At 39.5% G+C, this 10337-nt stretch overlaps 1 protein-coding gene across 1 annotated transcript in view; it reads left to right on the top strand.

Annotated features, from left to right (window-relative positions):
• Positions 1–457: 457 nt before the first annotated feature.
• Positions 458–10337, top strand: part of Crybg3 (crystallin beta-gamma domain containing 3) — a 110824-nt gene continuing 100944 nt past the window's right edge. Inside the window, exon 1 of the mRNA XM_076868751.2 lies at positions 458–756. Coding sequence (XP_076724866.1) covers positions 614–756 — 143 coding nt within the window. The 5' untranslated portion in view covers positions 458–613. The remainder of the gene's footprint in view (positions 757–10337) is intronic.

The following is a 10337-nucleotide window of genomic DNA, read 5'->3' as shown; positions in this document are numbered from 1 at the left end:
GCATGCATAGTTTGTACTCCAGGATAAACCTGTGTGTTGGAGTGGCTATGTATTAACTCAAGGGCAGCCCAGGACAGTCTGGTACTGCATCTAAGTGTTTTCAAATACCTTAATTTATAAAAATATCTTTGAAAGTTACGGAAACTGCTCTGACTAAAGGATAGAAAACAAATTCGTAACAGTAATTGAAGCAAAGCCAAATAGGTTGCAGGCTGAATTCGTTCAGGCGGGAAGCAAGAGCCAAGAGGGACGGACTGCCTTGGGCTCTCAGGAGGGCGCATTCACCCGGGACTCCCCCAAGCCTTGGCGGGTGACGGCTGAGCCCGGGCTCTGGGCGGTGCCGCGGCAGCTGGCCCCTCCCGGGGGCGGGGTGCACTGGGAGAGGGCGGGAGGAGGAGCAGCCGCAGCAGCGCGAGGAGCTGCTGCGCGGGGAGCGTGTCGCGCCCGCGCTTCTCCCGCCGGGGATGGACTGAGCCGCGCTGGCGACTCGAGCAGAGTCAGTCTTGCCCTCGCCGGGTCCCAAAGCGCCGATCTGGGCTCCAGGCGCAGGGCTCCCGGCAGCGCCTCGTCCATTCCCAGCAGACGGCCCCCGACCTGCGGACGATCGGGGGAGATGTCCGGTGGCCGGAGGAGGGGCAGCGCCCCCTGGCACAGCTTCTCCCGGTTCTTCACTCCCCGAAGCCCTTCCCGGGACAAGGAAGAGGAAGAGGAGGAGAAGCCTGGGACAAGCCAGCCGCCCGCCCCGGGCGCTGCCAGGTGGGAGCTGCCGGCGGCGTCGGGAGTTCTGCGCGGACTCGCGGGATGGGGCTCCTGGCCTGACCGCCCGCAGCTAGTCGATCTCGGACCGGGTTGCTGTTAGTTCTCTACTTTCAGTTCTTCTTCCTCCATTGCTAAAGTTTCCTCCTTCTCGTCCCGTTCCCAGTGCCTCACTGCTCCCCTTTCCTGGGTTTGTGAAAGCTGGGTGAAGTTCTTGCCCTGCGACCTGGCGCATTCCCCGCGGACCCAGCCTAACTGCGCGCTGTTCCTTTCCCACCTCCCCCTCTTGGTACGTGATTCTGTTCCGGTTCCACACACGCGTCTGCTCTCCAAGTTCTGTGGCACAAGCGATTCCCCCGGCGTCCTGCCGGCAGTAATGGGAAACACTTGTGAGCCGCGCCGAGCGTTCAGCCCGGGGAACGAGGGCGCGAGGTGAAAACCTCTTGTGTGGGAGTTGATGGGACAAAAGTGGAAAAGGTACAGCTTTGGAGGCGTCACCCTCTCAACTGGCAATTTTTTCATTGTATTTAAATTTTCTCAAAATGATTTTTTATAGAGTCGTAGTGATGAGTTCCCAAGACGTTCTCGAAATAGAAAATCCTTGCTAGTTTTGTTTACCGTGGACTGGATATTTAAATGATGCCGCCCTTCCTTCTTTCAATCTCAGTTCGGAAACATCTGCCTTGAGTTCCTAAATAGATTCCAGAAACCAGGACTGGAGCTGAATAGTTTCCAGCAATTAAAACGCGCCCATTCCCTGTAATCTTTTCTTTTTTTACCTGCTGTAAAATTTAATTTTTTAAGATGTCTTATTAAAATGTCTGTTCCTGAGTCTTTTCATCCATCCTGAAAAAGGAAGGGGAGATAAAGGAGATATATAACTCGTTGTTATAAACTTTTTTTTGAGAGGTGCACCCTGCTTCCCCCTTACTCTAAGTCAGCTGGTTACCCAAGTCCTTGGAAGGTCGAACTTCAGAGACCTGTATTTACTCCAGACTCTAAAGTGTTGGGCTTCAAAGAAAAACGGATGGAAACAACTGAGGCTGAGCTAGTTCCGTTAGTCTTTAGGTATTGTGCTGTGATTTTTGTCCTTTGCTTTCCTCAGTTTCTCTACTTGTGAAACATTTTTTATTCTGATCATTTATTATTCAAATACATCATTCTAAGAAAGTGCCAACTATAAGGGACTGGTTATTCTCATGGGAAGTTTCAGCTACAATTGCCCTGACCCTTGAGGGTTTAAAATTCAAAGTTACACAGCGGTTAAAAATAGTTTGGAAGCCTGGTAGGTCCTGGCCAGGATGTCAGCCAGGCAGATAGACTGGTGCTGCCATCAGTGGAACACTAATGGCAACTATCTTGGATGATAGTGAACAACTCTCTTGGATGATAGGAAAACAGTCTTTAAAAGATGTCCCAAGTGGACTCAGCAAAAGTTGGAAACTCAAGAGTCAGTGTTGGAAAGGAGGTAAGCAAGCCAGTTCCAGGTTCATATCAGTGTGTCCTGAAATCCTGCCTGCCTCCCTGGCCTTTGTGCCTTTTCAGGGCCTTTCTCCATTCTCCACTCTTTTCTGCCTGGAATTGACCACTCCAGCAGCTAGTTCCTTATCTACTTACAACTTCTCTGTTTTCATCAGCACCAGATAGGCACAGACTGTGGCTTTTTGACAATGAGATCTTTAATTGTGCTTATGTGAACACTAATTTTGTCCTCATCTTTTTTAGAACTACGCCAGATGTTAAGGGGATAACAGATAATCCCTTGTGTGGGTGTTTTACTGTTTTAAATGAGCTTAAACCTTTCTTTTCAAGGATATAAACAAACACAAAGCCTTTATTGAAAGTTTAATGAAACAAATGGAAATGCTTAGTAGTACCCAATGTCCCAGTAACACAACACCCTGGTGTTAACAAGATTGGAAAGGAATTGCAATTTGTCACTGTGATGTTCTGAAAGGGAATTTGGGCTGTTCTTTTGTGGTAGTAAAAACTTTTAATGTTAATAAGAGCTGAGGCTCACTCCCCCCACCCCACACAAAGTGCTGGAGATTAAACCCAGGGTCTTCTGCATGCTGGATAAGCACTCAACCACTGAGCACTACCTCCAGTCCCTGGGTTTCCCTTTTGTAGTGGTGGTTTTACACATAGAGGAATCAGTTCAATAGACACGATGTGTTAGATATAAGGATGACTAAGAAAATGGATCTTTTTTCTCAAGGACATGTGAAAAGCTAATACCCCTGGAAAATAGTAATACCAATTGATAATGTGCTAGCACTTTACAATTTTTAAAGTACTTTCAGTAATATTACTGAACATGACTTTTGACAAACCTGTATTATGAGAATCTTCATTTTACTGTGTGTGTATGTATGTATGTGTGATATATATATATATATATATATATATATATATATATATATATATATATATTTTAACTGCTTTGAGAAAATGATTGCTTGAATTTCTTTGCTGTGTCATATATGAGGATGTCATATATGCATGGATGCAATGTTTGTAACTCCAGAAGGAAGAGAGATATGGGAGAATAACTTTTAACAGGGACGGACTGACTGACACTTAACCCTGGCCTGGGTACTTTTCTTGTAGCATCTCATTTAAGCCAAACACTCAGACTGAAAGGGTAACACTCTCTGGCAACTAAAGAAACTGAGGGTAGGAGAATACTTAGTGGTAGATACTGTCCATATTTGCGTTGTGACAGTTCTTTAAACTGGACTCTCCTATTCCTATTCTCCTATTTCACAACAGGGTTAAAGAGAGTTGCCCCAAATCACTTAAGAACTTTTTGTTCAGTGGACATATATCAAATCCTGTATAGTGCCTGCAACTCTAAGGTCCCTTAATAGACATTAAGGATCAAATGTCTGCATTTTGGCTTTTCATTGTACTTGGGATGAAATGCATTCTTTCAAACTGTGTTCAACAGTCTCCTTTTCTCCACTCCCACATGAATTTTATTATATAGCTTACCTATGTACAAATACAAAAACAAGGCATAAATTTCTCAAGAACAGAATTCTTTAATACCTTCTTAAGAATAGAAATAAAAACTAAGCATTACCATAAAGATCAAATTTACAATAGTAACCTGACAGCTATTTTTTGGCTACCCAAAACATAAATATGTTACACATTGAGACAAACATAAGGTCTTTGGGAAGTTGCCATGACAACTGTTTTGCACCACACCCTGATATAAGTCTCTGGTTTTTCCCTATTTGAGCCATAGGAGAACTTTTGTTTTTATGAGGTGTTCATTTGGGATTTACTTGGTATGAACACATTATTTATATATTTGAGTTTGCTGTTTTGTTTTTAGCAAAGTTCCAACAGTTACAATGCATTGGCATCAACACTGGTGAACTTGAACTCAGATTTGGGTACTCAGATTGCTTGACACTACTCATCTTGGAAACTTGACCAAATCTAAGAATTGCTTATGTTTCTTTTAGACTTTTTAGAAATGAAAACTGCAGTTCATATTTTCACAGGAAACTTTAGAACTCCTGGTGTTCTATGGATACTGGATTGAGAACCATCACTGCAGTGTTAAGCTCAGTTTATGAGTACACAAGGACAGGACTCATTCGAAGTGAAGGGGGACCAGTGGGGACATCATGGTAGAGTTGATTTTTATTTAAATGGTCTTCAAGAAATTGGTGAGGTTTATATAGATGGAGAACTTAGCTAGGAAGATATAAATAGGTAACAGGTATTATAGGTTGAGAAAAGGCCTGCAGGGTTTTATGACCTGTTAGGGGCTGTGCACATTAGTGAACAAAGTGAAAGAGCAGCCAGAAATTTAGATCCTGAGTTGTCAGGATCTCTAGACAGAGTGTTTGGCTCTTGATTTAGAATTCAGATAATTTTTGCAAAAAGCCTATTAAACAGATACTGCTAAGATGTGAAATTTGTATAAATACCTGCCACCTAATTTTAACTGCTTTGAGAAAATGATTGCTTGAATTTCTTTGCTGTGTCATATATGAGGGATCTGTATGATGAACTCCATGCAATGTTTGTAACTCCAGAAGGAAGAGAGGTATGGGAGAATAACTTTTAACAGGGACTGACTGACACTTAACCCTGGCCTGGGTACTTTTCTTGCAGCATCTCATTTAAGCCAAACACTCAGACTGAAAGGGTAACACTCTCTGGCAACTAAAGAAACTGAGGGTAGGAGAATACTTAGTGATAGATACTGTCCATATTTGCGTTGTGAAAGTTCTTTAAACTGGACTCTACTGTCCTTTGCAGGACGTTTGCCATCCATGGCCTTGCCCACTAATTGCCAGTAGCATCCTCTGGTCATTGGAATAACTCAAAATGCCTCCACCCAGGTGGGCGGGCAGGAGAGTGGTACCACTCCCAGTGGAGAATGATTTACTCCAAAACCTGAGAGGAGTATGTTTCAAGGGTGTGGGTTGAATTTAGGTCCTTTTGGCTCCACAAATCTTTCTTTTTGTCACACCATGCTCTCTACCATCCTTTAGAACTTCAAAACACATTTGAATATATAAGTCAATTGGATCTTCCTCCATTCTTCTGGAATGGGCTACAAAGTGGCCCATTGTAGGTACAGTATATTCTTTTGAATGTTACTTTGAGGGACCTGATATAATGTCACTGATGAGAAGAAGGTAAGTCAGGACTCCTAGACTCAAGTGCAGGGCTGTGTCTTAGTTTTCTTGGAGTCTCTTTTACCTATCTCAAATAAGGAGTGAATCTGTAAATTGGAGCATTAAAGTGTTCACTAATGGTTTTCATCCAGGGGCTGTACATTCCCTATCCTTAAAGTAGGCATTTAGAAACATGGAGAGAGATTTTTGCTTGTCACCATGGCCTGAGGATGCTGAATAAATGGGACCAGAATGCTAATTGGCTATATTGTAGAAGACATTTTTGTAGAAACCAACAACAAACATAAATATTGCTCCTCTGACCAACTTCAGAATTGTTGGCCTACAAGTTAAACTGTCAATGTTGACCACACCATCAATTGTTTGAGGAAAAAGAGCTTTCTTTCTTTGCATTTTCATGACAATTGTATGTTTGTTGATTTGAAAGCACTATTGAAAATAGCTGGTATCTAGTTGAATAGAAGATACCTGTGCCACATCAGCAGCTCATACCTGGAGTAGTAAAAGTAACTGGCAAACTCCACAAACATCAGGGGTATGAAAATTTTCAGATTACTGGGCTCCCAGATTAATTCAAGCCTCAAAATTAGCTCTTGGTAGTGGAATAGAAATATGGACTGTTTTAGGGTGTCAGACCCCTACTTTTTACAAGTGAGATTTTTATCTCTTGTGTTTAACAGAGTACCTATCAGATGGCTCATTTGGAAATTATTTCTTGTCCTGGGGATTCATCAGAAACTGACTCAATTGTAAAACCTGAGTGTTAGAGTTACAGTTGTTCCATAAATTGGCCTGCAAGAAACTTGTGTCATCAGGACTTCTGACTTTACTGAACCAATTATATTTTTAGCATCTAAAATTCATCACAGTGTTAGGTCCAGTGGCATACACCTGTATAATCCCAGTGGCTGGGGAGGCTGAGGCAGTAGAATATCAAGTTCAAGGCCAGCCTCAGCAATTTAGCAAGGCCCTAAGCAATTTAGTGAGACAGTGTCTCAAAATAAAATATGAAAAGGGCTGGGGATGTGGCTCAGTGGTAAAGTGCCCAGTACAAAACAAACAAACAAAAAAATTCATCGTGGTGGATAATACATAAAAAGGATAATAGCTAATTTTGTAAAGTAAGAGGAAAATTATAATCCTTCAAAGTGAAATATTTCATCTCCTAAGTTAAAATGAAATACACTGAAGCCCAGTTATACCAGAGATGCTAAATAAAACTATAGTATCGGGAAACTATAGGTTGACATTAAATTTAAAGTAAGGGAAATAGTCCATCTAAGTTATATGCAGAAAAGAGAGAATCAACATAAAATAACGTTAAAGAAACACTTCTTAATTTGAGTCTGTTCAGTGCACAAGTAAGAGTGGCTGCTCTGTGTCCAATATGGTGCTAAACAGTGGTGATATGAAGATGAGTGAATGACCAAAACTGCATAGAAGAGTTCATAAATTAGTGGTTGAGATAAACCTATGTACTTCTATTCCTAAGAGAAGCTCATTATGAGCTAAGCATGTTTTCGGTGTATAGGCGTGATTCATTTGGTTTAGCATACATAGTGTTTGTTGTGTGTCATGTATTGTGTATGAATTTTAATTGGGCTTTCAAAATATCTTGTCCCATTATTAACTTTGCCCCTAGTTTGATCAGCCATTATTTGCCAAGTCAGAATAATGGGGGAAATTTGATAGTGACTGCAGCAGTGAGGTAGGTACAACTGCTTTCCTTCTATTCCCCTGGCTCCTCTTGGACTCTGCAGGCTCGGCAAGTTCTAGATGGAGGTAGAGAAGTGCATTCTTTCAGGAAGCAATGTTCCCAGGGAGTGCCAACTCTTACACAAAATGGGTTGATGCTGATGGAGAACAAGTTAAAGTTTTGCAACCAGAAATAATTCATTCTTAATGTTTCCTTGGCAGTTATGACTGGTCAAGTAATGATACAACTCCAGTGGGACGATCCCTCAGTGTTTAACTCCGGGAAGTATTTAATTGGAAGTATCCCAAAGCACTGAAATAGCTATTTGCTTAGACAAAGATTTTTTGGTTTTTTGGCCTGGCAGATTATTGATTACAAAATGAAACCACCCTTATTAAGTCCCTATTGAGATTCAAGCCCTGTGCTTAGGGATTCAAATATAAATATATAGGTGTGTATATTCACACATATAAAAATAAACATGAATTTATTTAGTCCTTAAAGCAAAAATTAGAGGTATCTTTATTTTACAGATATATAATTTAATGCTTTGAGAGATTCAGAGGCCGATCAAGTCTCACTACTCCAGTGGTAGAGTCAGGAGTCAGCTTCTCCTTTCTGAATTCAAAGCTTACATCATTATGTATGTTTCCTTTGCTTAACTTGAGAAGACCCATAAAAGAAGACTGGCCTTAGAAAATGGTTTTGAATAGGAGTAAAAGACAATGGCTTGCAGCTGGATGTTTGCCTAGATGGACTAGGTCAGTGTTCTGTACAATGAAGAATTTATAGTCCTGTCATTGAGAGAGAAGAAAATAAATGTATACAAATTAAAAATGTGTTCAAAATATTAAAAGAGTCCCTTAAAAGTGAGACAGATAAATTGAAACTATAGCAAGATATGCCACATTATTTGATAACCAAAACTCCAATTTAATGTGTGGAAACTGGAACTCTGAATACACTTTTGATGAGAATGTAATTGATACATACTACTTTGGAGGGACATTTGAGAAGTTCTATCAATGTTACAAATTCACATACTCAGCAGTTCCCTCTAGGAATTCCATTAAGCATCAAGTTTGAAAATGTGCCAAAAGTCATCTATGCAAGTTTAGTACTGTTTTAATAGCAAATAAGAAGAGTAGAATAGATTTCCATCAGTTGATAAACTGTACATTCATATAATGTAATATTACATAGCCATCAAAAAGGAGAAAACTTTGGTTGGGGCTATAGCTCAGTGGCAGAGCACTTGCCTAGCATGTGTGAGGCACTGAGTTCAATCCTCAGCACCACATAAAAATAAATAAATAAAGGCATTATGTCTATCTAGAACTACCAAAAAATTTTTAAAAGAGAAAAATTTTATTGTGATAAGGAGATATCTCGAAGGTACATTAAAAAAAGTTTTTAAACTATTATGTATAGTATATCTAACTTAAAAAGAAAACAGTAGGGGTATGAAATTAATCTATTACTGTCCTTGTATTCCTATTTTTGGTGCATGGGGAGAGAGGGAAAGTATTGGAAACAAGAGGGACACTTTTCATCTTATACCTTTTCACACTTAAAAGATTATATGAATTATCTATTTTTTGATTTAAGGTCTGGTGAATATTTGTGTATAAAGCAGGAGAGTAAAAAAGAGAATTTATGATCTTGAATGTATAAAGAAGAAGAAGAGAAAAAGAGAATTTATGAACTTGAGTTGACAAAATTTTCTCCAAAGAAAGAATGAACTGCATTAACTTGTTCAAGTGAGGAAAAACTCGAATGAAGGCTATAAATAAGTAGAAGTAGTGTGTATAATGCAGGGTACTTTGATATTTTACATTTTATACACATATGATTTATACCTAATCTATATTGTGAAACCAAGTGGAATTAACATTTAAAGCCACAAAAGTATCAACTTATTTTTGAGGTCACTTATTATCCACCTTGACCAGGTAGTGGCATTAACCTTTTCAATCTTTATAAAGTGAGGGGGTTATCTTTTATTGCTAAGGTCCCTTCCAGCTTTTGCATACCAGCTAAAACTTTTTGGGGTGGTAGTTGTGTGCACAATATGTCTGATATTAGGAAGATGTATGTTTTATTAGAAAAGTCACATTGAAAATGCATTTGCTAACTTCTCCAAGTAATGGTAACATTGTGGTCAATTGATGTGAAAACTTCACCTATTTAGCAAGAATTAATTTAGTGTCACTTGTGCCTGGCAATTTGCTATACACTGGAATCCAGCAGTGAAGGTGTTACAATGACATCTTTACCTAAAGCACTCATGCAGTCTTTTGGAGAAGGCAGACATTGCACAAGTCTCTCTCTCTCAAAATAAGGAACAAACTGATAGGGCCTGTAGGAGCATTTAACATGTGTGAACCCATTCTTGAGAATTTCTTCTTAGAGGAAACTCTTTTAATCACATTTAAGCTGTTTCTTATATTTCTAGCCATATGTGTAAATAATGCTTTATTGTTCTTTCTTAATTTCTAAACTTTAGGAAATATATATTGACCTCTTGTATGGTAGGTGAGGACTTCATTGTTACATCCTTCTGTGTCCCTATACTCATCCTGCCAAAATAATTGTTATAATTTGGGAATTAAATAAAAAGGCAATATTCACATTTTTTTAAAATATTTTTTTCCAGTAGATAGACACAATACCTTTATTTATTTTATTTTTATGTGGTGCCGAGGATCAAACTCGGTGCCTCACGTGTGCTAAGCAAGTGCTCTACCACTGAGCTACAACTCCAGTTCCAATATTCACATTTTTATGACTGTATAAATATTATTTACTGCTCAACCAGGTTCTATACTATGATTATGTTCCTTTGTATGGTCTTTATTTTTCCTAGAGTAAGTTACTTTATTTTTTCATTTCCTTACTGCTACTTGCAGGGTACTCAAACACATTTGTAAAACTTTCACTGCTTTCTTTTCCACAGTGATAGATAAACACCTCTCACCCCTTTGTCCTCCAAGACCTTTCTCTTGGCCACTGAGTATTCTTCTAATTTGTATAATCTAGTAGCTACTGGGTTTACTACATTGATCTTTTCTATTCAGCCCTATAATAGAGCCCCCTATTTTTGGATCTCAAGCATTTCTTTCTCCTGGTTAACTTCCCAGTTTTGTGGAGTGTTTCCAAGAAAAACTGCATGTGAGATGAATTTTTTGCCTTTCAATTTCATAATATATATTTTTGTATTT

This window comes from Callospermophilus lateralis, chromosome 10, assembly GCF_048772815.1.
Source record: "Callospermophilus lateralis isolate mCalLat2 chromosome 10, mCalLat2.hap1, whole genome shotgun sequence".
In the NCBI taxonomy this organism is placed as follows: Eukaryota; Metazoa; Chordata; class Mammalia; order Rodentia; family Sciuridae; genus Callospermophilus; species Callospermophilus lateralis.
This window is presented reverse-complemented; position numbering and strand designations above follow the sequence as displayed.